The sequence below is a fragment of the Photinus pyralis genome, unplaced genomic scaffold (genome assembly GCF_008802855.1).
Source record: "Photinus pyralis isolate 1611_PpyrPB1 unplaced genomic scaffold, Ppyr1.3 Ppyr1.4_LG3b, whole genome shotgun sequence".
Classification (NCBI taxonomy): domain Eukaryota; kingdom Metazoa; phylum Arthropoda; class Insecta; order Coleoptera; family Lampyridae; genus Photinus; species Photinus pyralis.
Window position 1 is genome coordinate 28,497,069 of NW_022170510.1, and position 26,177 is coordinate 28,523,245.

The window sequence follows — 26,177 nt, forward strand, 5'->3', positions numbered from 1 at the left end:
CTTTTTTCGATACAATACTTACTTTTAGAGTTATTTGCGAAAAACCGTCTGAAAACGTAGTTTTTTGTTGAAAAATGAACATTTTCACTCGCAATTAACTCGAATACTATTGACTTAGTGAAAAAACTCTATAGAACAAAAGTGGCTTAGAAATACTCAATTTATCAATTTCCGGACTTATTTTGAACGTATCCTTTTTCCCCCCGAGAAGGGGTGGCATTCACCCCCCAAGTAAAAGCAACCCTGGGCTCAAGTTCACCTTTGAAGTAGAGGGTAAGAGGAACCTAAATCCAAATTTTGAAGCAAATCCGTCGAGGCGCGAAAAATTACACGGCAAAACGGTCATTTACTGTCCTAAAATGCCAAAAAATAAAGGAAGGACATCCAAAAGATTGAACGGTAGATACATAAGTTGTTTTAGTAGCTTTATCGATAAAGTTATAGATATAAGAGTAGGTACACACCTATTGGTTGATAAGAAAATTACAAAATAAAATGCTCTGTGTTTAGGTGACGTGTATACCAACTCAAAAGCTGAACTATGAATATCATAACAGTGAATTTACAATTATTACTAATTTTGTCTGTATTACATACTGTATTTGGTATATATTTTTACATTGGGGAAACGGAACGAAAATGTTTCATTGAGGATGTTCCTAAGGATACACATATTGTAGGTGAGTAGTACCTCATGGACTATTAGAGTAGGTATAATAACTCTTTTGAACTTTCAGTAAACTACAAAGTTGAATTGCATGATCCCCAAAATGATGGAAATGCAATATCTTCATTGCAAATTGGAATGCAGGTTGATGTTAATGATCCGGAGTCAAAAATACTATTGTCACGAGTGTATAGTTTAGAAGGTCGCATATCATTTACATCTCAAAAAAATGGCGAGCATGCAATTTGTATGAACTCGAACAGTACTGCTTGGTTTAGTGGTGCACAATTGAAAGTGAATCTTCATATTCAAGTTGGCGAACACGACTACGCGGAAATGGTGAAGAAAGAGAATTTATCTGACCTTCAGTTACGAATTCGTCAGTTACTAGATCAAGTGGAGCAAATATCTAAAGAACAAGAATATCAAAGGGTAAATAAGAGAGTTCTATGTAGGCATTCTAAATTTATTAACCTACATACCTTAGGATAAAGAAGAACTTTTCCGATTTATCAGCGAATGGACAAATTCTTCCGTATTTTGGTGGTCATTGGTGCAAATAGTAATTTTATTAATAATGGGTGCATGGCAAATGCGGCATTTGAAAAAATTTTTTGTAGCAAAGAAGATCGTTTGATTCGTTTCATATATACTCGTATTTACATGTATACCTTAAACCCATTTATTATCTGTAAATGTTAACGAATTAATCAATCCCAATCAATGGCTCTTAAAATAAAAATCATGAAATAGTTATTTATATAACAAGAGCGCGAAGTTCAATTTCGCGCATTGAGACTGAAGGTAATCAGTCAAATGCGCGAAATAACTTCGCGCTAGCGTTATATACAATATTTTTTCTACAACTGAACCGATTGTTAATTAAATTGCTGTTTAAGTTTAACTTTGTCCCGTGCGCGAAATACTTTTTTTCACTGTTGACGATTTCGCGCACGTTGTCAAGAGCAACCTTGCTTATTAATTAACCGTTTAAAAATCTAGTACTTCGTGTTTCGAAATCCGTCAGAAAATGACAGGTTTTTTTGACAGTTGTAGAAAATAGTATATTATATTATGAGGAGCTAAAGTGATACTTTTTATGGCGAGTCAGTGTTTGATGGCCGAGCGAAGCGAGGCCAGCAAAATACTGACGAGCCATAAGAAGTTACTTTAGCTCCGCATAATATATGCTATTTTTTCTTCAAACGTGAGAATAACGCCCAAATAATGGTTTTCAAATCGGAAGAAATATTAACCCGATCGTTATGGGTAGCCGTGAGCGCGTCGGCCGTGGTGACTATAACAATTGCTATAGTTGGCCATTATTAGTTTTGACGTTTTAATTGTGGACGAGTTTTTCGATTTCAAATAAAAATGAAATTGCACAAAAAATACTTTCGACAACTTTAGAAAATCCAGGTTTATCAGATGGAATGACTTCAACTACTCCTTCATTTGAAGCAGAAACCAATCCAGTTTTTTTGAAAATACTTCATTCATTCATTAGAAATAAGACGAGCCAAACAAAACTTGACTCTTCAAAACTTGGATGCTGCAGGAACGAAGGTTTAATTTCAATAATGGTAATATGACTAACTGAACTTTCAACATTAACTATTATTTAAATAAATAAATAGCTTCTTTGATCGACTATATTTTTATTTCTGTTAAAATCAGAAGGAAAGATCAACGCACTTGCTAGGTGAACCAAGAACCTAATGTAAATAACATCAACTTGTCAAAGCAAAACAATGTGACACTGGCACTGAAGCGTTTTAATGCCTAGGCACTAAAATACTTCACTGCCGCTTGTTCGATTGTTCTAAAAAGTCAAACTTTAACTCAGAGTGCTGGGCTACGTAATGTCAATATTATATGACGTTTGAAGAAAAAAGTATTTTAAATAAAAAAAATCAATGGTACTTCAGATGAGGAAGAAGTCAAAAATTTAATTCATCTAACATTTGTCACATTTCGACCAGTGAAATGTCTCGATTTCAAATTGCTGCGCCAATGGGAACGAATTATAGTGAATATTTCCCTCATATGTCATAAATGCCATATGAGGTGTGCAATTATCGCTCAATTACAGCGATAATTGCACTGTAGAAAGCGAAAGAGCCCTGCGATAATTGCACTGTCCATATCCATGGCAACTGGCAACTCCTTTGGACAATTTCACAATACACCGACAATTTATAAGTAGGTAACGTCAGTTTGACAAGTAATGCTTGTTCGGGAAATATTCCCCTAAATTACACTCGTGCATCAAAATAAACCTGATAATTTTTTATTCAAGCATGTTGTCAGTAAAAAACTGCATTCGGTCATTTTCATATTTTGTTAAAAGAGCCCTCCACCTTCGGTGTCGGGCTCTTTCGCCAAAATATGAAAATAAACTCATGCAGTTTTTAGACAACATGCTTTCAAAAAAAATTATCGGTAATTTTGATGCACTTGTGCAATTACCTACGATAATTGCACGTGTGGTATTTCAGCGATAATTTCACGTGTGGTATTTCAGCGACAATTCAATGCGATTATTCAATGACATTTGTCAAACTTCCACCAGTGAAATGTCGCGAAATTTTTTCGTATTAACCGGAACATTCTTCTTAGTTTGTTAATCAATTTCGATAATCGACTCACAGAATACGGCCTTCAGAATAGAAACAGCAATGTTACAAATTTGTATGGTATTTTGGCGGACCCTGGTGGGTGTACTGTGAACTAAAGTATCAAAATCAGAGTAGCGCCATCTGGTGACCAGCTTCTAAATCCATGAAGTAATTTCCCCAATTCGATCTAAATCACAAATATAGATAAAGAAAACACAGTTGTTAAATTGCAAGTGTATTTAGATACAATCACATTACATTATTTAACACAGACATCTTAAATTACATGTTTACAAATTACATATAAAACTCAGAAGTAAGTGCAACTTACGCTTTGTAGACACTTTGCAAAAAGATCCTTACGTAACGAGTTGTCCTACGAAATATTTGGTTTTAATTGCTGTTTGGACTACATATTTTTGTTAAAAAATATCTTTAGAACTAAATTTTTTGTTCCAAGAGGTGATAAAACCGTTTAAGCAAATTGTCACACAAGTTTTTGACAACAAATGTTAACTTGATCCTGGTGCTTACTGGTTACTTGAGAAGCGAGGGTGGAAGTTGTTGAATTATCTAAAACGAATTACAATATAAGTAATTACATCTATATAAACATAAAACTCAAGTCTACACCCTTTTGCGCCTACAGGTACAGTTGGTAATAATTCTGCCTCAATTTGTAGGTACCTGTTACTTACCTTGCATAAATAGGAAAGAAATAACAGCACATTTCAACCCTCTTCGCGTTTCAAGCACAAAACAATCTGTTTCAAAATGTGGGAAACGATGCCTTTTTCTTTTTGATATTTTATTGTTACAATCCGCCACACAACACTTTTTACGGTCACATAACTTGTTCATATTTTAAATCTTTCAAAAGTCAAAATTGACATGTGGAAAACCTGTGTACGTATAAAATCGACGGTAATAGTATTTTACATTATTAGCCAGGTAAGTGAGTTTTTACTGGCGATAGGAGAAGTTGACTGGCGAGCCGTTAGGCGAGCCTGTCATCTCCTAGAGCCAGTAAAAACTATTACCTGGCGTATAATGTACAATATTTTATTTGTTACTCATTTGTAAACAATAGTAAACGTAAATAATTAGTTCTTAAATTGATCTTGAAGAAATGTCTAAAATATCATGTGATCCATGTAACAGAGACTTCGCATTAATTCTGGCCAATGAAATTACTAGATTACTAACTTGTAAAATTTTTACAGGTCTGCTGTCAGTTTTACAAGTCTGCTGTCAGTTTTACAAGTCAGTAGCGTTTAAACATGACGTTTACCCGTTTGCGTTTTGTCTTGTTAATCAACGTTTACAACTGAGTAACAAATAATAGTTATTTACATATGAGTATGGTAAATCAAGGTTTACGTTAACGAGTGAGATGTTTACTACCGAAGCGTAGCTGAGGCAGGAATTTCGAAACGAGTAACGTAAACTGATTTGACATACAAATAATGTAAAACATTTTATTTCATACTGCTCTATTTCTATTAAAATACCATTTTGATTAGAATGTTGTAGGTACACATTAAAATAAAAGCAAAAGTCGATCACTTGATTTGTTTGATCTGACAGTAGTTTGACAAATATCAATGCATACGTTTAGATGGATGTCAGTTGCGGTTGCTAGGCAAAATTTCCAGTCTGGTAAAAATTTTCAGTCTGGTAAAATACGATTTACCAGACTCAAATCAGTCTGGGAAAGCGGCGATTACTAGATAGTATGAAATAAAAATATTTCCTGTAACGAGCAAAATTACAGGTTTTGCAAAAAAATATTTGAGTCTGCGATAAATAGTTCTCCGTACAACCACGGGAAACGCTGTAATCAGTGACAATTTAGCGCCATTTATGTTTCTGTTCTGTGAAGGTCTTATTCTGTGAATCGACTTATCACCACATCTTTTAATTTGATCACTCATAACGAATTAGCTTGGAGCACAAAAATTCGAATAGAATCAATAGCAAAATGAAAAGCAACTTCCATAGTTTATTTTGACGTTTATTGTTGTCATGGAAATAATGTCAAGGCTTCGGGATTATTATGTATAATAGTACATTATATATCAAGGTAGAGAAGTACAGTATTAGCCTCGAGCGCCTCGAGATGTAATCTTGGTTCTCAGGCAATAATAGACCTCTCTACCGTGGTATATATACTATTTTTTTCACTACTAGCACTTGAAGTCCTCTAAATTAACATATTATATTGATAAGAAAGTGAACGGTTGGAGAGAATTTTTTGTTTATTAATTTAACATGTCAATCAAGTGCGTTGAAGTACAAGTCAAATAGGCCGTATTTTGTTCTGTCATTGAAATATTTTCAAAGAGTATTCGAATTTTTTCAAAATGTGATAATTTTAGGTATGTAATTTCTCTGGAAATGGTGGATGGTGGTAATTATTCATTTTAGAGAACTTGTCTAAACGTTTATTGAGCGAAATTTCGGGTTGTGTTTTCTAAAAGTGACAGCGTGACAGTTCTCATTATTGACTACTAGTTAATAATGTCCCCATTATTAACCACTTTGAACAAATGTCGAGAAAGCCTACTTTACAAGTGGAAAAAGGATCATGCCATCAGACGCTAGTAGTGAAAAAATATACATTCGCGTGGCTTAATTTTTCTTTTGATTCATTGAATAGCCCTTCGAATACCATTCGTAGTCGAAGTATTTGTAGATTATTTTTGAGGTGCTGCTCCACTCATGCTAGTTACGCTTTTTAATACCACTCGCGCAAGCGCTCGTGGTATTAATCAGCGTAACTAGCATTCGTGACAGCACCTCAAAAATATTCGACAATACTTCGACTACCTACTGATGGTATTATATATGAATATACAACACTTCTGTCTTATAACATAACTTGGAAAGGTGATAGTGAAAGCATAATCCAGCCATTACGCCAAATTTGGAAATATTGTCGATTGTAAGCCACTCTGAAAATTTCAGTAGCACGATCATTTTTCCATATTTGCTAGCTCCGTAATTAATAAGGTTTGGGGACCCAAAAAACTAGAGAAAAATAAGTGTTTCGGTTGATTTTCCCCCGCGATCGACGCGGTACGCTCGCTATTGACGGAGAAATATCAGAGTGCGATATCAACGAAAAAACAAGTTTTAAAATAAATCCTATTATCCGATTGGACCCAATTGTGAATCTAAACCATCCGGGGGGACACAGAAACACACACACACAACAAATTTCCGTCAAAATCCGTCCAGTCGTTTAGGAGGAGTTCGACCACAAACACAAGAAATTTATATATAAAGATAAAAGATAAATAAAATTTGCACTTATATCTTTATGTCTTTGGTTTGCTCAGGAATCACAATGCTCTCAATGAATCAAACCGAGCCTGAATGATCACATTTTAAGTCTACCGCTTCTTCATCTTGCAATAATCTGAGGGGTGTATTGCAATCTTTGAAATATTCAGTAAATGGTGAAGGATGCGATTAAGTCATGAAATGTGGTAGGTACACTACTAACCGGCAATTACCAAACCGACGACGACTAGCCTGCGCTATACCAAACCGGTGCCGATCGTACCGGCGCTCGGTCAAACCGGCGCTGTGCCTTGCCGGAGCTCGACCAACCGGCGCTCGTTCGACCGGATGAATTCCTATTTGTGTGGATTGGATCTATTAAAATATTAAATATTAAAAGTTACGATCAACACCAATGCCGACAGAAAAGTTATATGTACTTAATTAATCTGATTCCTCTTTTTTGATCATTTTTTAAATCATAGTTAAAGTTCAAACCCCTCAACATCCCACCTAAAATAATTTGAAAATTCCATCGGCATGGTCATATTATGGCCATCCATGTTAACATTCCAAATTGTATGTTACATACTTTGCAGATTGTATCGACTGAACAAGTGCCTATATGCCAGTTTGACAATCGCCGGCATGACCAAGCGCCGGTATGACCGAGTGCCGGCTTGATAAACACCAGCATGACCGAGCGTCCGCTTGATATGTTGCCGGCTTGGTGTGACGCCGCGCCGGTTCGTGCATTGCGGGTTTGTCAGTTGCCGGTTTGTAATCGCCGGTTTGGAATGTTCCGATGAAATGCCACTAGGCGCCAAAGAGTATACTCTTTGCTTGGCGCAATGCAAATGTCGGGAGCCTTTCGTGCACCTTAGATGGGTAGGTCTCTACATAAGTAGTTTAATGGGTCTATTGTGACATAAACCAAATAAAAAAACCTGTACAGTTTCAATAGGCTTGTTACATGTGCCATATAGGTCAACTGTGCACAGTTTGAACTGAATCAGTCCAAGTGTTTGCCAGATATCGCGTTCACAAACAGAAAAACAGACAGACATGATCGGCTTGTTATATGTGGCTAGCATCGCTTTGCTCTGGCGCTTAGGTAATAATTATTTCATTTTTTGATGTATGAACTATGAATCGTCATAAAATATTGTTCTTACAAAATGGATGTTCCTGTGACCGTTAATATAATATGATATCGAACCAATTTCAAGTGTAGTTATAATTTGTTTGATATTATCGATAATTTCAGATATTATAATACTCCAAGTGGCCGATAAGAAAATTGTAAAATAAGTTGCTTATGTGGGTCTTGTCTATAAGTGACGTGTAAAAAAGTAAAAACAGAATTATGAACATAAATTTACTATTCTTATTAACTTTCTCTGTATTCCATAATGCATTTGGTTTGTATTTTTACATGGGAGAAACTCAACGAAAATGCTTTATCGAGGAAATTCCGGACGAAACAAATGTTATAAGTGAGAGTCGTAAGTAGTTATAGTGAATATTATTAACTTTTATAAACTGCAGTGGCCTATAGCGTTGAATTGCACGGTCTTGATCCTGGTGGTGGTGGTACAATGCTTTCATCCGATATTGCGCTGCACGTTGAAATCACTGACCCAGAGAACAAAATACAGTTGTCTCGCACATATAGTTTGAAAGGTCGTATATCGTTTACGTCTCACAAATCTGGCGAGCATAGAATTTGTATGAACTCTAACAGTACTGCTTGGTTTAGCGGTACTCAGTTGAAAGTACAGCTCGAAATTCAAGTTGGTGTAGGGGCAGTTAACTATGAAGAGATAGTGAAGAGAGAAAAATTATCTGACGTTCAGTTACGAATTCGACAACTGTTAGATCAAGTGGAACAAATTACGAAAGAACAAAATTATCAACGGGTAAAGAAAGCGTAATTGCTGAAGTACATACCAATTTGTAATAATTTGAATTTTAGTACCGCGAAGAAATTTTCAGATATGTGAGCGATGACACAAATCACATGGTTTTATGGTTTGCAGTAATACAAGCAGTAATTGTATTAATGATGGGTGCTTGGCAAATAAGGCATCTCAAATCATTTTTTGAAGCAAAAAAGATAGTGTAAAACTTTAGTTATCTAAATAATAATTTAGGGTTTTCAATGGACATTTAAGTGTACCTACCTCTACCTACAGTTTTACATTAATAAATTTGTAATTTAAGTATTACCTATGTCACAGATTAACTGAGTCTGTGCTTATGTGCATGAACTTATTACACTCATCCTTTGAAATATTCAAAGACTCATCTATCTGCTTTATTTAAAACATCGTGTCAATAAAACTAAGTTTACTTTTTTTAATTGCTGTGTGAATTGTGATATACCTGGACATCAACTGTCGATGTTTTTAGCGCATTTTTTAAGAATTAAAAAATATGTGCTAGTGTTTGAGTTTTGTCCGTCCGTCCGTCCTTCCTACAACTGCCGTTTCGAACTATTTCTAGGGAATGGTCCTAGAGTCCTGAAATTTGTTGCAGTAGGTAGCCTATATCTTGAAGGTGTGCCAAACGGCCATCAAATTTCGCTGTCTAAAAGGCCCCCCCCCCCCACGAATTTCATGAGGTGCTGTTTTTGAAAGTAAAACTTTTACATACGACAACCAATTGGTGTAAAATTTTGTATACGCATGCCTTTAGTGGTGTCAAGTTAAACTTTTTAAAGGGGGGGGGGGTAAGTAAAACTTTTGCAGGGGGGGGGTAAACACATGTTCTATCTTCATGGTATTCTAATGAAAGGTCTCATCGAAATAAATTGGTTTGTACAAACTATAACTTTCCCGTGCGACTTTTCGAGATCAGTGAGCGACGGGGCGGAGGGGGGTTAAAATTGATTTTATCTCTCATTGCATTGTACTTAAAGGTCTCAACGAAAGGAACCGTTTTCTACCTTTGTACCAACTTCTGTCCTTCTTTCTGTCTTATCAAAATAAGGGGTGGAGGGGAGGTGGTTTATCCTTCATGGTACTCTAATGAAAGGTCTCAACAAAAGGAATTAATTTCTACCAACCATAGCCCTCCTCCTCGACCTCTTATCGTGATCGGGTGTACATATTCCCTTATACCTCAAGAACGGATTGCCGGAAGAGGGTAATCAGAATCACTAATCACAAAGGGCGATTGAGACGTCTGCAAGAAATATATCCATTGGTGATGTCAAAGCAAAAGCTATTTCGGTTTAAAAAAAATGCGCTTTATCTGCACATGAGTTGTGCACAATTTATACTTGTTTCAAGATACTTTCGAAGTCATCAAGATAAATTTGTTTCGATTTCATTATCAGTTTTTGCCATTTATTTATGATCTTTGACCTGACCCACTGTCCCAATTTATCCACTTTATCTGTCTCAAAGGTTAACAATTTGTGTCATGTTCCTACATAATACATACTCAGTATAATTTATCACTTTTTACAGTGGGAAGAATTGAACAATACGTTACAGCAGTCTTTAAAAATGATTAACAAATATCTTACAGTTTTAACAGTCACCTGCATAATATCAATAAATGGAATATCTATATTTGAGGCTGGACCACCGAAACCTACCAATCATGCTTTAGTAGCAAGGGAAGTACTTCATAGTTCTGGTAAGCATGTGGTTTATTTCACATATAAGGTACCTATACTTTGCATAATTTCCAATTTTTCTACCTCCTATCAATCATTCGAGTGTATCTACTGATGTGCATAGAATCTATTTCAGTTTTTATAGCAAGTCTTTAACACTTAACAGTGGCGGTCCCAGGATTTGGTAAAGGGAGGGGTCCAAATAATAAAAGAAATCTCGCATAATGGAAATGAGATCGATACAAAATTGATGAAAAAATGGGCAATGGGGGAGGGGGAGCGGGCCCCCACTGGGACCGCCACTGACACTTGATAGTGTATAAGCTACAAAGAACAAGGTGCTATCAATGCATTGACAAAGATAAGAGTTATGATTTAATATTTAACCTCTGACCACTGAAGCTTGAAAATTACTATTAACTTGCGCCTGCGTCCTCCTGTTTAGTGCTGATACGATGTTGAAAAATGTTAATCTATTACAAAACCATGCTTACAACTTTCATAATAAGCATACTGGCAAATGACAATCAAATACTAACAAACATAAAATAACTACTACTATTTTGCAAACGTTACACGATAAATTGGCAACGTTTATATTCCAGAAATAAATTTCGCTAAAATATTCATTATTAACGAGCTCCTAGCGAGTTATAATTTTGCGATGTCTGTCCGTCTGTCCGTTAAAACGATATCTCGATAACGAATGGACCGATTATGATGTAGGTGGATTCTTTATCAAATTTGTAGACCGGAGTTGGTGAATTGGCAATATAGCCCAAAAAATAAGGAAGGCCCTTTTGACATCTCCGTGAGTTATGAACCGAATTGCATGAAATTCAATATGCGTATAGCTTTAGTCATATAAACCCAAATTCCAAAAGTTGAGCCTAATCGATCAACATTCGCAGTGCCCTTTTCGCATCTCGACCATTTACAAACCGGATTGCAAACTTTCTTATTTATGAAATCATTTAAATGAAATTTGATACATAGCCTTTTGGAATAAAGCAAATGTAACCCCAGTTTCAAAATTTGATTTTGTGCACGATGTGCAGTGCCAATTTTCTTATTTATGGAAGCAATTAAATGAAATTTTATACATATACACTTTAAATAAAAACATAACTAACACCAAGTTCAAAATTTGGTTTTGCACATGCTATAGCCATACCCAGCAGCTCGTTTTCTATATTTTTTTACACGTTTATTTAGCATGGGTATCGCTTTCGACTATTTCGACAATGCCAGACATCAAGTCGTTCCCATATGCAGGTTTAGAATCCATCGTGGACGGTATTGATGAAAAGGGAAATGGAGTACCATACTTCTTTGTCACAGCCTTAGATCAAGCGATCCTTGATATTCAAGTAAGTGTATGGAAATTCTATAGCCTGTCTAATTTAATGGAAATTTTAGGCTGATAAACGCTGTAGTGTGATGGCATCAATGGCTCAACAGGACTGGTGTGTTAAATATAATCTGGATCAAGAAGACCCAAGATGCCAACGTGTTGTATTAACTGGAAATTTTGTATGGGTATGTTCTGAATATTTAGTTTAACACTTCTATCAAAGAGTACCCTTACTCTTTGCTTCTATTTTAAAAGATTTATACCAACCAAAGTTTTAAAGGTGCATAGCAACTATTTTGTTTAAACAATGATTTAAATAGAAATTTTACTTTACTAGCAGCTCAATATACAGAGTGTCCAAGACAAGATGAGTCGATTTTAGACCTATAAGAAACTGATACGAATAGATTTCTGAAAGTATCTCACTATATTTAGACTTTATGCTGTATACTGTACTTATTGTCTATAGCTTGACAACAAAACAGAAGAATACACCAAGGCCAACGAGAACATGCTAAGGAAACATCCCCAGTTTAAATATTGGCCAAACGGTAAATATACTGCATAACTAAGTACCTCTGGTACATAGTTTTAATTTTCACAGCACACGACTTCACTCTTGCGAAAATGGATATTAAACAAATCACACTATTCGACTGGTTTGGTGGAATAAAAACAATAGACCTTAAGGAATATTTTAATGCATACGATAGCAATGAAATTTGAATGCTTGGAACAGAATGGGAATGACATGAAATTTAAATAAACTGTTTTCATCCTGTAAGCTTCGTTTTCTATCACTTGAAAAAACTGTTTTTTTTGTAAGACTTTGGAAAATATATATGCAGAAAATTGGGTATGTAGTCAGGGACGTAACAAGACATATGTGCGGGCCATGGTGCAACACCAAATATAGGTACGGGTCCCCTCGGCGTCATTAAAAAAAAGTCAACTGTAACATATAGTACTAGGAATCCACCGATACTGATATTAATATTATATCGGCCGCCGATAGCTGATACATTCATATAATTATGGTGTGGCCGGGATAATCGGGAAATCCTGGAATTGTTTCTTATTAGTTTGATTCGTGGATTAAATAATTTGATTCGTAGTTTAATTATTTAATTAATCAATCCGTGAATTAAATTAATCGATCCATGAATTAAATGAATTGGACTAATAATTATATAATTAAACTACGAATCAAATTGATTAATGCGCGAATCAAACTATTTAGAAGAAATTCTAAGAAATCAAACGCCTAATTAAGTTAATCGACCCGCGGATTAACTTAATTACCTACATAGTAATCAATTTAATTGATGACGTCATCAATTAAATCAAATGTCAATAAAGCTCAAAATCGTACCAATTTTGAATTAATTTATCAAAGTCCAAATTCCAAAAAATTCCCGGAAATAATTTACAATTTACTTATTGTTCATCAAAAGAATTTTTTCTTAATTGGTAATACAGTGAAATCACTTAATTCATTTCAATGTTGGGGATACTGCACATCAATTTTTGAATTTTACCACTTTGCTAAGGCGATGTCTGTAGTTTGCTGGTGGGGAGATACAAATGCAGCACAAAAATTTATTGTTATAATTACTTCTATTTCCTACATGATAAAGAAATTCAAACCATCTTCTTCCTCGGCAACATTTCACGAAGTAGGTACCTACCGCCAACTCAATATTTTTATCTAACGTTACTGCATCACTATAACAAATTCTTTAAAAAGACATTGGGCATTCTAAACTGCTCTTTGCACAGGAAGGTACTTTTTCGGCGAACGTATTTTCAGTGCTAATGAAAAAGTATCCTCGTGTAAACCCTTCTAATGGCCCAATAGCCCATCAGTCCCCCGAAATCGTAAAATCGCCGGGGACTAGCGAGAGACCGAAATTTAGTCGGCGATTTGTAAGTAGGTATGCGTGTGTGAACGGCTCCATTATGACGCATTATGAATCCTCAGTTGACTGAATACAGAAATTTCATTGGTCAAAATTCAAACATTGTCCAATCGAATTTGGTAATTGTGTCAGTCAACTGAATTGACGTTCAACCCACATTCAACCTGGTCCCTCAAATAGGTACGTTAAACGATGATCGTTTTGTCAACTGCCCCTACATTCTAAAATTAGACGGTATTGTTCTCGGTATTGTTTACTGACATATTTGTTTCAGAGGATTTTAATTTTTTTGCTGCAGACTAATGTTGTGACTTGTGATCTTTGATCTGGGCAATGGCCATTATATTCAATATCTATTTCAAAGGTTAACAAGTTTGCTGCGTGTGCATATATTTAACTGCAAGAAAATTGTATCCTCACTTCTACAGAACAATTGAAAGATCTTAATAAAAAAATGATTAATAAATATCTTACAATTTTAACATACATCACATTCGTTAATGGACTATCTATCCTTGAGATTGATCCACCGAAACCTACAAATCATGCACTAGTGGCAAGACAAGTACTTCATAATTGTCGTAAGTAAATCACAGACATTATTAAATTTCACCTGTAGATGATGTTTCTGTTGCAAATTATGTTATTATGAATTATTTTTATGAACTATTTATGAGTAAGTACCTACATGAAATTTTTTTTCCTTTGATACACATTGATTAATAATTGTTCAATAAAAATATGTTTAATTATACTTTGTAATGACTCCTGTGTCTAACACTGTCTCTTCTTTTTTAAAGCAGAATACTCACCTCCTTTTTTCCTATGGAGCTGAAATGGATCGATGTAAAGACATACCGATTTGCACGAATTTTTAAGATTTTTAATCTTTAATCTAGCATGACTATTTCGAATAATCAAATATTTCTAAAGAGATTAAACAATATACATACGAATAATTAGTAAAGTTCATACACAAAAACCGTCACACGCATTATAATAGCCATGTGATAAGATAATGTTTGACTTTAGTAAAGTATTGCAAATTTAGCATGGATCGCCCTCTCAACTATTTCAACGATGCCTGCGATCAAGTCATACCCGTATACGAGTTTACAATCAATTGTGGATGGTTTCGACGAAAAGGGGAATGGAGTCCCATACTTCTATGTCACATCTTTGGACCAAGCGATAATTGACATTCAAGTATACCAATTTGTGTACAACTCAAGCTAGTTCATTTAATCCCAAGCTTAATATTTTTAGATAAACAATCGTTGTAGTGTCATAGCATCAATGGCTGAACTTGATTGGTGTACCAAATATGATATAGATGCTGAAGATCCAAGATGTCAACGAGTTACACTAAGTGGGAGCTTTGTATGGGTGTGTAATTTTTCTATTTATACCTATACTAATTATATAGCATAATTCACACCCTCGACTTTTGGCTGGACTGGAAGTACGGAAAAAAATTATTTTTTTTTCAAATTAAATTCTTAGTTATTGACGTTCAAAGTTGGGATAAAAACTTCCTAGGTACCTATTAAATAACAATAACTGATGTCATCTTTTTGTCAACATATGGATTTGACATGGCACCTGCGATTTGCCATGTTTAGATTTATATTTTTAGAGAGATGGTCCCCCACTTCGCCGTTACAATGGTTACAGTTTTTCTTCAATATCTTGGATACCAATAGGCACGATTTTTTAAAACTATTTTTCCCGCATTCTACGGTTGGCATGACACTATATAATCAACTAATATTAACAATGAGAAATGTTAGTGAAATGTCAGTAGGTACCTACTAACAAAATTTATGACTATTATCAATTATCATTGTATAAAATGTATATACAATGCTATTATTTAATTTACAACATAATTGTGCATTAAATGACCCATTTTTATTGGAGCAGACAGACGGACACTCAACATAATGGAACCGCAAAAACGGAGCCGGGAAAGTAAAAAATAAAATTAAACACGTTTTTATCTTTACTTATCATATTTGTTTTGACAAGAAAAATATCAAAATCTCCACACCATTTCTCTTTTTTCATTAGGACCAAAAAGTTAATTTTTGGTTGCCCCATACAAAATGACTACGCACAGCGTATAGTAATAAGATTCTCGTCATGAAAGATTATTTCTGCCTCATTGTTTGTTGCGGTTTAAAACATGCCTCTTATACTCTCCTTCAGATGACAGTTGAACAGGAAGGTTGAATACCTAACAATAACTAATGAGGTAGCTATAAACATTTCTGGCGAAGTGTCTGATTTTGTACGTAAAAAATTACATTATTATTAAATGTAGGTAAACAATGCAACAGAAGAACACCATATGGCACTTGATAACATTATAAGGAAACATCCTCAATTTAAAGATTTGCCCAAAGGTAAGTATATTGTCTTCTTAATCTACTAATAACGTATATAACACAGCACACAAGTTCGATGTTGCAAAAATGGAAATCAAACTAATCACACTATTCGACTGGTTTGGCGGAATAAAAACAATTGACCTTGATGACTATTTTAATGCAAACGACAATAATGAAATGTTATTGGTCTAGGTACCTATAGGTAATAGGCACAGATTACAGTAATCTGTAGTATAGGTATAGTAATGTTAGAAATATCTAAATGTCATACAGCATAATAAATCAACTTATTTAATGTTGTGTCTGTGTTTCTTCCATTGGCTTTGCTCTTAGGTCCTTCTATTCCTAACCAAAATCGGTCCTATGGTGTAACGATGCACTCGTTTTCCGCCTTGAAGTTACCATTTTTAGTGATAACTCTGTGGATGAACCCCCGGTATCTAGAAGCGTTTTAAGTTGGGCGGTTCGTTCGGAAAAGTGTCGTGTCGAAAGTATTTGTGTTAGTTCTAGGAGTTGAAGATAGAAGATGTGTTTCAGCCCCCGTTACCGTAAACAACGTTGTAATTAATTTGCCGTTTGCAACCATTCCCATAAAGATATTTCAATGATCTTTGTTGCGTCCGAAGGCTCTTGCCATTTAGAAGACGAAGACAAATTAATATTTTAGAACTCGTTATTAGACAAAATTTTACCGGCAGTGACTTTCGATATCACCGTCATTTGTAACTACCGTATTAATTTTTGATCCTTTCCGTAAATTTCTTTTGCATTCATACCGTTGATTTTGATTTTACATTAAATTTACCTCACCGTATTTACCGCTTTTACTTTTTACTACCGCTCCCTTTAATTTCTAAGGTAAGCTTTTTGCCACTTTCGGTTCCATTAATAATAAGGGAGTGACATTGTTGTTTTCATGCATTTGATGTCTCGTAAATACCGTTAATTAATTTGTGATTAGTTATGTGTTCCCGTCTCATAATGCTGCTTTTAGACTCTTCGCCAGAAGCCGATCGCCCCTGCCCGCCAGATATCTGGAGATCGTTTGTCCGACGTGTTATCTGTGGTATCCGTTTTGCAGCCAGTTCGGAAATTTGTTTATTTTATTATTGTCCAGGGGCAAGTCCGCATCCCTTGGCGGCGCTCGAGTCTGTCGTTCCGTCAGCTTCCGTTTGAGTTGGAAGTGATTTATACCTAATTTTATTGTAAATGTACAGTTTATTTATACTTAATTAAAGGTAATTTAACTAATTACACCGTTTAATTTTAAAAGTTCACCGATGGTTCAGTTGATATCAAATATTCTAATAGCCACAACAACACTCAAAAAAAGAGGAACTGGCGGGATCTCGAGAACGTAGAGTTGAAGATACATTTACAATATATGACAATATATTGCCACCGCAGCCTTTCAAAGTGAAGTGCAAATTAAGAATACTATAGTAAAATCGCTTTTGACGTATGCTTATAAATCTTTTACATAGTTCTGGTTGGGACATAAGAATTTGTATGGAATTTCAAGCCCTACCAGAAATGAGTTAACACAACTCTTTTAGAAGGTGACATTTTTATAACTTGAAAATATTTATTTTCGATATACAATCAGCCACAGCCGTCTATAATTACAAGCCGTGCTGAGAATTATGGCAACACTGCATGGTAGGCCGATTTCCTAATTCAACTTGACAGATTTTTAGTGTATTTTATATGTGTTTTGGGTGTAATATTCCTATTTACCCGTTTTAACAGAGCGAGATTGCGACAATTTGTGTTACTCTCTACGGAATGAACAGAAATTATTATTCAGGTAAGTTGCTAAACGAAATATATCGATTTGTTGTCATAACCTCTAAAGCAAACTACTCCTTACTGAACCCTTTACAAGCACTTTTATTTGTTCAAACTACCTGTAAGAAGCTCAAATATGACCTACACACTACCTGGTACGTAAGTACGGTAAGTGTTTATCGTGAAAAAATACAATTAGTTTGTATTTCAGGTATTCTAGCACGGACATGTCAAATCGATTTTCTGAAGGAACCTTTCAATTTATTCCCAAGAGTTCATGGTACGGGAATTTGAAGTTTATGGGGCTCCCCTCTTTAAAAGCTTCGTACCTAGACCCACTGGAGTAGCGACTGGCTTAAAGTCTGCCATTCCGAATCACACCTGGTCGTTGATATAACCTCGCTGATGCGCAGTGATTTACTGTCCTTTTACCGAAATTAAGTGCTCAAACGTGTGCTTCACCTCGACCTCTTTCGACAGAAGTTCATCAATTTCGGAGATCTCGATGGAAAACACATTATGATGCAGTTACCAATTTACAGCATTCCGAATTTTAAAGTCAAATAAAAATGTTATTATCCATTTTTGTAAATAAATAATATATATGCACAATTGTAAGCTGCCTAAGTATCTTTCTTCTATATTAAAACCGTCAAGGCGAAACACAGGGGAGAGGAAAATGCCATTTTTCAAGAGCAACAAGACGCCATTAAAACTTACTGACTTTCGATTTTCGAACAACGTTGCCAAACTTCTCAGCATGGCTTGTAATTATAGACGGCTGTGAATCAGCCCTGTGATGTATCAGAAACGTCAAACTTAACGTGTAGGTTATCTGCCAAAAAACGTTAATTTACGTTTTTGACAGATAATCTACAGGTTAATTTTAACGTTAGTGATACATCAAAGGACTGATTGTTGTGTAAACAACGTCATGTACGCGTTATTTCGGTTTAAACACCAAAAATAATGGCAGGACACCCTGTATACTACAATATTAGATTTTATTTAAGTGTAGAGCTGGGGGATTATCTACGAATAAGCAGAGTTGGTTTATTGTACTTTAATCTGTTATCTCGGTGTCCTTCAAATTGAGTTTTAAGTCAGTATTGAGATTTTTCTTTATAGCAGATGCCGGATGTGTACCGGGAGATATTATGTTAAGCTTCAATTTTAAAATGATTTCAGTTAGCTCGACAGGTGTGTTGTGGGTGGTGTAGTGACTAGTGATCGCAAGCATTTGTACACGGCAATCAATTCATTAGTAAGGTTAGGTACAGTTTTACATTTAAAAACACTTTAAGGGAATTACATACCTTATCAGATCGTAGATCCAAGCTATATGCGTCTTGAAAAAGACGAGTTTGTATAAAACTGGAGACGGAAAACGTAAAATAAAGCAAATACAAGAAGCAAAGTGTAACCTAAAATAACTTGAATCGTAAACTGTCAAAACGGATGTAGCGCTCAATGGTAGCGCTTTATTTCGGTGAACGCGCCCAATTACTAATTATGGCGCGGAATGTACCGCGTCGTTTTGCAGGTTTTCTATTGGCCGGCCTGAATTATTCCAAAATTAGTTCGCATATTTTCCAGGGTTTTTCTGAGCATGGCGGCACTGTACCTTGTAATTTTACTAGGTTATGAATTATGATTTAAACAGCTAAAACTGAATATTCAAAAAGTCGCTACAGAAGCTCTGAGGAAATTATTATGTCACAAATCCATAACTACATACGAAAACCCATAGTACCTACTAAAGTCACTAAATATAGAAAGTACCGCAATCCATTGGGCTCGTGTGTTAGACAGAGAACGCATGATTTTTGCCCAAAAATGGCGGAAGTTACCAGATTCTAGAACTTTAATGTTAGGGATTGTTCCACCTGTTTGGAGATATCTGTATATAGGTATTTTTATAAAACATGACAGTACTAAGGGGCACTTACGAGTATTTACTTTGAATTTTGCAACTATAAGCATTTGCTCCCTTTTATTCATAGGGGCCATTATATTTATTTTATATTTTATTTTGCTTTTATTTTTGAGTGGGCGGGGTTTCAGCCAAGGCTGCTCTACCAACCCAACCCACTATACATTTACAAATATCCATACCCGAACCCGGATTCGAACCAGGGATCCTTAGCACCACAGTTCAGCTTTAACTGAACTGTGCCACACAGGCCAAAATATCATTGTGTACCTACCTACTGTAACTCTTGTGCTTGGATGAAAAAAACACTTACCTACTCCCAAAATATGAGTTTTCATGTAATCATGAGACAAAGTAGAAAAAAAAACATTCTCTGCAGTTTCCACATAGTAAATACCTATAAAAATTCGTAGTGTTTAAATACTTCGCAATTTTAGTGTATTTTTTTAAATGTTGGTGTGGCATCATTTAAGAAAATGAATGAAGAATATAGAAGACTTACTTTTTTGTAAAGCAACATCCGCATTGTGTAATTTGTAAAGCATGGGTTCTATACCTAAACATCAATCTGGAACCGGTAAATGAAAAAAGCATTAGCACGTTCCTCAAACAATTAACATGTTAAATGCACTGCAAATGACAAATAGATTAACTAAAAGTTGGTAATAGGAGACATACCAAGGAATTAGGGGTAACTCCCTCAGCTCCTGCGAGCAGAGCCTGTAAGCATATGGAGGAACACAGGCCCATAATTACGTTGCTACAGCACTATGGTAGAGATACGAACTAGAATGAATATTACCCACACTTTGAGTGATTCCTACATGGTGGAAGCTTGTGATTATTATTCCTGTACATTGTACAACACAAGACAATTATTACAATATGATCATCTTATTATAAACTGAAATTTACACTAGCGTATCAAAAATACTAAGGAATTATTAAAAATTTATTTCAATTCAGTGCAAAATTCTTAGAGAATACTAGCTACAAACCAGTTATAACAAAGCGAAATCACAATCGCAATTTGTTAACGTTTTAATGAGTTCTACTCAATAACACTTCTCGATTGCAACTCTAAATTTTGTAGAGTTCTCCTTCGCCAATGCATTTCATTAGCGTGACTCGAGTTAGTATTCACAATAACGCTTGTGGCACCGCTTGATAATGGCAAAGGTTTTAAATCAGTGTATGTCTGATTATCCACCGGAGTAGAGGTCTCTTTTGGTTGCATGTTCGGTTTAAGTACTTCATCCAATACGTTAGGCTTACTTAGATTTAAATATTTCGGCGGTAACTTGAATTTGATATTTCTGATGATAGAGGGCGGTTTTTCAAAATATGAATCGTTGGTAAGAGGAGGTCCCATAGGAGTTAAAATTTTTTGGCAAATTTCAGACGATTCTTTTGCACTCACGTTGCCCAGTGTTTTAACGTTCGGTTTTGGAGGACTTAAGGGCGATAATATTTTTTTACATATGCTTACGGATTCTGCATAGTCATATAATTTTGAATGCATTCTTGAGGGTTCTACCTGATACTCGCGACTGAAAAGAAGATTATGAACATAGTTTCACGGGGTAAAGACTCACCTTGGAATGTTGTAATGACTTTTAAATGCCATTGTTTTAAATGCAAGCTTTACTGGTGCATTAATTACTGGAATTTGTTTGTTAGGTTCCAACTTTTCAATGGAGGGGGACGAAGTGGGCGGGGAAGTAATAACTTTAATTGCGTTTGGATTCTCTTCTAAAACCTCTGGTTCAAATTCTTTAGGGATCGACTTCTTGGTAGGTTTTTTAATAAGACTCGCCTTTTTTCCAGGGTGACTATTGCGTATGTGCCTTTGTAAATTGTCTTTTCTCATAAAACTAACCTTACACAAACTACAGGAGTAAAGTTTTGTATCTTAAAATAAAGAAGTTAACATATAAATATAGTTCACTAAATACATACCGGAGTGCACAAGCTGATGTCTATGAAGGTCTTTTGCATTCAAAAACGTTTTGGGGCATTTTAAGCAAGTGTACGGTCGAAGTTTGGTATGAATGTGATAATGTGCAGTCAATGCGTTCTTGAATTTAAATCTTTTCCCACATTCGTCACACATATGGTTTTTTTCTTCTACAATAAAAAATTACATACATATCAAACAAAGGTAGTGGGCGAAGATTGCCATATACATTCTTTTAAAATTGTTGTAATGCATATTACCATGATAATACTACACTAAATAGACACCACCTATACAATATTGGCAGTTTGCATGACAACATGCTCTAAATATTGCCATCGTAAGGATGCCCTGTGAGTAAGAAAATGCAGAAGAAAAAATCAAAATGCTCTGATTGATTAATGGTACTGTTTTTCATGCTCTGAAGATCGACAAGCTAATGAGATTGTACGTAATTTGTTCCGGATATGTTCACGAAGAGTGTGTGGGTCAGACAAAAGAAGGTAAAGATGTTTTTAGTTGTCTTGACTGAATATTTTCATTGAGTTGACATTTTGTTAGAGAATAAGTTATTCTGTTATTCTGAATAACAGTTTTGGTTGCCTATTACTTGTTATTTTTCATTGTAAATGGCAATTCAGTTCATTATCAGTACCATGTATATTGCCATTATCTGTTTTTTTAGTGCACTTTCACTTTCAAAAAATCAAAAGTGCACTTTTGCGCTCTCCATGTCTGTCTGAATCACAAAGGCTCTAGAACAACACCACTTTATACTGACTTGGTATTGGTGTTAATCGATCAGAAATTAAAAATTATTTCATGTTTGTATTCTCGTTAAGGTATGAAATGTCCATAAGGACTATTAAAATCGAGAAGACAACGACAAAGTGCACTCTTTGCCTCTTGCTCACAAGCGGCTTAACGATTTTTTGTTTTGTTATACATATATATACACTGTGTCCAAGATAAGAATGTTTATTTATGGGGATCTCCGAAACCATAGAAACTGCCACTTTTTGAGCTCTACAGGACAGCGTTGAGATATTTTTAATACAACGTTTCGTTTAGAAGAAATCATCATCAACTTTATTTTTTATATGGCCCGTAAAAAAAGTACATACTGTATTGAGGAACATTTTACGAGTACAATGATTACGGTACAAAAAAAAACAAGTTGGCAACTCTGTAGGTTCCAACAGGCTGGTGCACTGGCGCACAACAACTTAATTGTGCCATGCTTTCTGAGGTCATCAAAGGGTTTTTGAGCACACTTACACAAATTGTCATTTCTAAATACGCTAACTAAATTTTACTTTTAAACATATACGACGTATACCCGCATATACCCTCCAAATACAGCACTGGGTACAAGGAACCAGACATTCGATAATTAACTCTATTATAAGTAATACATATTTAATGCTTAATGCATACCCATACATTGAGGATTTATTCTCTTGGTTCTCTGGTAGTTCTGCAGCACTAATAGAGGAGCCACCCCTGAATTGTAATATTTTTGCTCATATTTTTGTAATTTTATGTACTATTAGAGGGTTTAGGGGATGTAGAAAGATTAAAAAAGTTTAATTTTCAGTAGCTACTGCATAGTTACCAGATATCTGCAGTATAATATTCCTCTATGCACTAAAGAAACTTAATGGTGACTAGACTCACATACTCACTTGAATGCGTTAATTGGTGTTTATTTAAATTTGATCGATTATTAAAGTGTGCTTTACAAATTTTACATCCAAACGGTTTGTCCAACGTATGAATTATGGAATGCCTTTGTAGATAATCTTTGTTCTTAAATAATTTCCCACACTGCTGACAAACATACTGTTTAGTTTCCAAATGCACTAATTTGTGCCTGTTTAATTTATTTAAACATGTAAAACTTTTAGCGCACATCATGCAGGTATGTGGTTTCTTATTGGAATGTACAAGTAGATGAATTTCCAGATGGTATTTGCTAACAAAGCCTTTGTTACATTCGCTACATTGTAGAGGTCTTTGTCCTAAAATAGAAAGATTCACCAACATATTTTTGGACAGAACCTTACCTCCGTCACAATAACTGTGATAATTGATGTGCGATTTCGTTTTAAACGATTTATTACAAATGTTGCACTTATAAGTAGTTGGACTCGTCGATATCACTGACACATGATTTGGTAAAACTAGTGATCTGTAACTTCTTTTTGGGCTTGGTAACTTACCACTTTTTTTCAATGGGGTTTTTTGCGTGGCAGGATTAGGTTTACAGTCTTCCTCACGTTTGCCGACAATAGCTGTATTTACCTTATTGCAGGTTATCACTCCGGTATGATTATTTTCACATTTTATAACGGACTCAGTGGTAGTCTCCTCTTTCAGTGGGATGGTATCGATAGCACACATTTTGCATTGCAATTCATCTTGAAGTAAACACATTCGACATTTCTTGTGTCCGCAGGCATCTTGTACTAGTCTCACCGACGGGGAAATGAGAAAATTGTTACACTGTGGACATTTTATTTCCATCACGGGTGGCACAGATGATTATTTATTTATTTGTGATTGTTAAAATACCGTAACCTAAAAATAAGCAAATTATTTGTCATCGTCTATCAGCTGATCTCATATGGTCTGTGGTTTTATATACAGGTTGGTTAGAACATTTCCTTACCTTGTGGCTCACTTGCGATACTTAGTTGTAAAAAACGCTACGACCTGAATTACAGTAAGGAAGGATCACAAAACAAAATACTACAGATAATTACACAATGGTATAGTATTCGTGCTGACTCCTGATTTAGAGGAATGATGTTAGAGTTTTTTTTGTAATAGCATAATACAGCTCCACCAAGCAAACAAGTCCCTCGGAAAATATGCAAACTAATTTAGAAATTTCGTGGCGGGAAAACGTTAAGCCAATACCAACAACGCAGGCGTGTACAGTCCGTAAAAAATGTGACAGTGACACATTTATATATTAAATGTTTATAAAATGCGCTTGTTGCACCAAGTTTATCCGTACGGCAAGAAAAGAGAAGCAAACCTCTGCAATTGTGCATTCCGAAGCCAGAAATGTCATTAAAAGGGTCGTGGAATTCTTTGGCAAAGAGAAAGCTGCCGGTGTGTACATATTTCCTTTGGGAAAGGGAGCATAACTAGCTGCTGCTGCGACCGGCAAACCAACAAAATTCATAACCCAAATTAGGTAATGTGCATTTCATTAATATTCCTCTGAAATAAATACATATTGTTATCCTGTAGATCGAAGTCAAACTTGCCGATGATATAGGACATGGAAATTTTCATCAAAGAAGCAAGGAAGTGCAACTTCCTACAAAATAACATTGGATAATTCTGATTTACGCGTCTTGAAGAATGAAATTTACATGATCCATAACAAAGTCTCTACAATCAATAATTTAGTTAATAAAATGAAGAAGAAGATTGGCTGCATTGAAAGTAAAGATCACATTTTTTGACGAAACCTACATCCATCCATTTTATGGAGTGCTTGCTAACAAAATATGAACCTGGTGTATATAAAACTGACTGAAGCAGGATGAAATCAATTGAAATGAATTGAAAATGCACATCTCATCATCAATTCGAAAAGTATAAGTCTGGATACGACATAATCCACATTAAGAGATTGGAAGAATAAATGTGGCAACGCCATGGATTGTTAGATGAAGCTGTAGAAAGTTTATCTTTCACGGTAATCACTGGCACGTCAGGCGAAGGTTCTAAAATCAGTGAAGAGGAAAGTGAGGGATGATACTGTTTAATTAGTTTTAAATACACACTGCTTTGTCATTAGTAGTACTTAGGTAAATTTTGTTATTTTGGGTTGTAATTATTGTACTAAATTTCTTTCTCCAGTTTTCAAACGTAGCTGCATTAAAAAAATGACAAAATAGAACAAGTTTAAATTTCCCGCCAAACACTATTGACACAGACTGTACTTCTAAAATACAGCGACACCAAACAATCGCCTTCTTGACGGACTTGTTTGCTTGGCTTGACTGTATATGGCATTGCATTTATAAACGACAAAGAGTAACAGTATTCTTTGGTAATAAGTAGCCTACAACTGAATGAGGTATTAAATTGTCAAAACTTATGAGGCTGTCTGAAACTCTACTCAGAAATTTTACCAAAAAATAAATGAAATATCGAGTTAATTAATGAAAATGCTGTCTGTATTGCTCGAAATATACAGGGTGATTCCTATAGTACCTGCCACCGTTTGGGAGCGTGTAGGTGGTGCGTAGGGGAGTATTTTGATATAGGACACTTGGGGTCGGAAATCTAAAATAAGGGCGCCAGAACCAAATTTATCTTCTAGAATTTCACGCCTGTATGTAGGCAACCCAACCGACCGACGTTTCGCGCGGAGCGATGCAGAGCGAGTTAGCGCGAGGAAGCGACATGGGAGGGAAGGAGGGAAAACGACAGTCAAAAGCAATAACGTTTACAAGTGTTCAACGTGGCCACCGTTGTTCTCAATGCACTTCCTACATCTAGCCAACTATTATTATACTATTGCCATAGTGTTTATTCACTTGATACGCGTCGTTGCAGACGGGATTTCGTGGGTTTAAACAAAATTCTGATCAAGTGTCAGCCACACATCGCCGCCTG

At 35.4% G+C, this 26,177-nt stretch overlaps 5 protein-coding genes and 1 long non-coding RNA gene across 8 annotated transcripts; 5 read left to right on the forward strand and 1 right to left on the reverse strand.

The window, feature by feature from the left end:
- Window positions 1-309: 309 nt before the first annotated feature.
- On the forward strand, window positions 310-1,465 carry LOC116167151 (transmembrane emp24 domain-containing protein eca-like). The gene is made up of 3 exons (XM_031482392.1): window positions 310-680; window positions 738-1,099; window positions 1,155-1,465. Exons 1-3 carry the CDS (start codon window positions 542-544, stop codon window positions 1,302-1,304), a joined length of 651 nt encoding a protein of 216 aa, XP_031338252.1. The 5' UTR covers window positions 310-541; the 3' UTR covers window positions 1,305-1,465.
- A 5,894-nt stretch (window positions 1,466-7,359) lies between these two features.
- LOC116167516 (transmembrane emp24 domain-containing protein eca-like) lies at window positions 7,360-9,015 on the forward strand. 2 transcript variants are annotated; one of them, XM_031482919.1, is made up of 4 exons: window positions 7,360-7,684; window positions 7,838-8,066; window positions 8,119-8,489; window positions 8,546-9,015. In XM_031482919.1, exons 2-4 carry the CDS (start codon window positions 7,937-7,939, stop codon window positions 8,693-8,695), a joined length of 651 nt encoding a protein of 216 aa, XP_031338779.1. In that variant the 5' UTR covers window positions 7,360-7,684; window positions 7,838-7,936; the 3' UTR covers window positions 8,696-9,015. The 2 variants fall into 2 exon arrangements, with proteins under 2 accessions (XP_031338779.1, XP_031338778.1); XM_031482918.1 differs by lacking the exon at window positions 7,360-7,684 and having other exon boundaries at window positions 7,782-8,066.
- A 967-nt stretch (window positions 9,016-9,982) lies between these two features.
- On the forward strand, window positions 9,983-12,333 carry LOC116166922 (protein CREG1-like). The gene is made up of 5 exons (XM_031482132.1): window positions 9,983-10,215; window positions 11,411-11,565; window positions 11,615-11,734; window positions 12,019-12,100; window positions 12,154-12,333. Exons 1-5 carry the CDS (start codon window positions 10,083-10,085, stop codon window positions 12,273-12,275), a joined length of 612 nt encoding a protein of 203 aa, XP_031337992.1. The 5' UTR covers window positions 9,983-10,082; the 3' UTR covers window positions 12,276-12,333.
- Window positions 12,334-13,810: 1,477 nt separating this feature from the next.
- Window positions 13,811-16,158, forward strand: LOC116166921 (protein CREG1-like). Its single transcript, XM_031482131.1, has 5 exons — window positions 13,811-14,049; window positions 14,520-14,674; window positions 14,735-14,854; window positions 15,792-15,873; window positions 15,920-16,158. Exons 1-5 carry the CDS (start codon window positions 13,923-13,925, stop codon window positions 16,048-16,050), a joined length of 615 nt encoding a protein of 204 aa, XP_031337991.1. The 5' UTR covers window positions 13,811-13,922; the 3' UTR covers window positions 16,051-16,158.
- A 4,359-nt stretch (window positions 16,159-20,517) lies between these two features.
- LOC116167050 (zinc finger protein 805-like) lies at window positions 20,518-24,134 on the reverse strand. 2 transcript variants are annotated; one of them, XM_031482288.1, is made up of 6 exons: window positions 23,759-24,134; window positions 23,603-23,698; window positions 23,222-23,557; window positions 21,539-21,706; window positions 21,175-21,490; window positions 20,518-21,129 (listed from the first exon to the last, which is right to left on the reverse strand). In XM_031482288.1, the coding sequence occupies exons 1-6, from the start codon at window positions 24,060-24,062 to the stop codon at window positions 20,631-20,633; spliced, it is 1,719 nt and encodes a 572-aa protein (XP_031338148.1). In that variant the 5' UTR covers window positions 24,063-24,134; the 3' UTR covers window positions 20,518-20,630. The 2 variants fall into 2 exon arrangements, with proteins under 2 accessions (XP_031338148.1, XP_031338147.1); XM_031482287.1 differs by having other exon boundaries at window positions 23,603-24,134.
- A 1-nt stretch (window position 24,135) lies between these two features.
- On the forward strand, window positions 24,136-25,452 carry LOC116167051. Its single transcript, XR_004144446.1, has 2 exons — window positions 24,136-24,741; window positions 24,798-25,452. It is a non-coding gene; the product is annotated as an uncharacterized LOC116167051 (long non-coding RNA).
- The last annotated feature ends 725 nt before the right edge of the window (window positions 25,453-26,177 follow it).

What these genes read in the sequence shown, in the direction of transcription:
- LOC116167151 (XM_031482392.1), top strand. Translation starts at nt 542, where the DNA reads ATGAATATCATAACAGTGAATTTACAATTATTACTAATTTTGTCTGTA. An exon ending in TAAGGATACACATATTGTAG is followed by an intron (nt 681 to 737) that starts GTGAGTAGTACC and finishes TTGAACTTTCAG; the next exon opens with TAAACTACAAAGTTGAATTG. An exon ending in AAGAACAAGAATATCAAAGG is followed by an intron (nt 1,100 to 1,154) that starts GTAAATAAGAGA and finishes TACATACCTTAG; the next exon opens with GATAAAGAAGAACTTTTCCG.
- LOC116167516 (XM_031482919.1), top strand. Translation starts at nt 7,937, where the DNA reads ATGAACATAAATTTACTATTCTTATTAACTTTCTCTGTATTCCATAAT. An exon ending in GGACGAAACAAATGTTATAA is followed by an intron (nt 8,067 to 8,118) that starts GTGAGAGTCGTA and finishes TATAAACTGCAG; the next exon opens with TGGCCTATAGCGTTGAATTG. An exon ending in AAGAACAAAATTATCAACGG is followed by an intron (nt 8,490 to 8,545) that starts GTAAAGAAAGCG and finishes TTTGAATTTTAG; the next exon opens with TACCGCGAAGAAATTTTCAG.
- LOC116166922 (XM_031482132.1), top strand. Translation starts at nt 10,083, where the DNA reads ATGATTAACAAATATCTTACAGTTTTAACAGTCACCTGCATAATATCA. An exon ending in AAGCGATCCTTGATATTCAA is followed by an intron (nt 11,566 to 11,614) that starts GTAAGTGTATGG and finishes TGGAAATTTTAG; the next exon opens with GCTGATAAACGCTGTAGTGT. An exon ending in GTTTAAATATTGGCCAAACG is followed by an intron (nt 12,101 to 12,153) that starts GTAAATATACTG and finishes TAATTTTCACAG; the next exon opens with CACACGACTTCACTCTTGCG.
- LOC116166921 (XM_031482131.1), top strand. Translation starts at nt 13,923, where the DNA reads ATGATTAATAAATATCTTACAATTTTAACATACATCACATTCGTTAAT. An exon ending in AAGCGATAATTGACATTCAA is followed by an intron (nt 14,675 to 14,734) that starts GTATACCAATTT and finishes TAATATTTTTAG; the next exon opens with ATAAACAATCGTTGTAGTGT. An exon ending in ATTTAAAGATTTGCCCAAAG is followed by an intron (nt 15,874 to 15,919) that starts GTAAGTATATTG and finishes TATATAACACAG; the next exon opens with CACACAAGTTCGATGTTGCA.
- LOC116167050 (XM_031482287.1), bottom strand. Translation starts at nt 24,062, where the DNA reads ATGGAAATAAAATGTCCACAGTGTAACAATTTTCTCATTTCCCCGTCG. An exon ending in TCACAGTTATTGTGACGGAG is followed by an intron (nt 23,558 to 23,602) that starts GTAAGGTTCTGT and finishes TTTCTATTTTAG; the next exon opens with GACAAAGACCTCTACAATGT. An exon ending in AGTCATTACAACATTCCAAG is followed by an intron (nt 21,130 to 21,174) that starts GTGAGTCTTTAC and finishes TCTTCTTTTCAG; the next exon opens with TCGCGAGTATCAGGTAGAAC.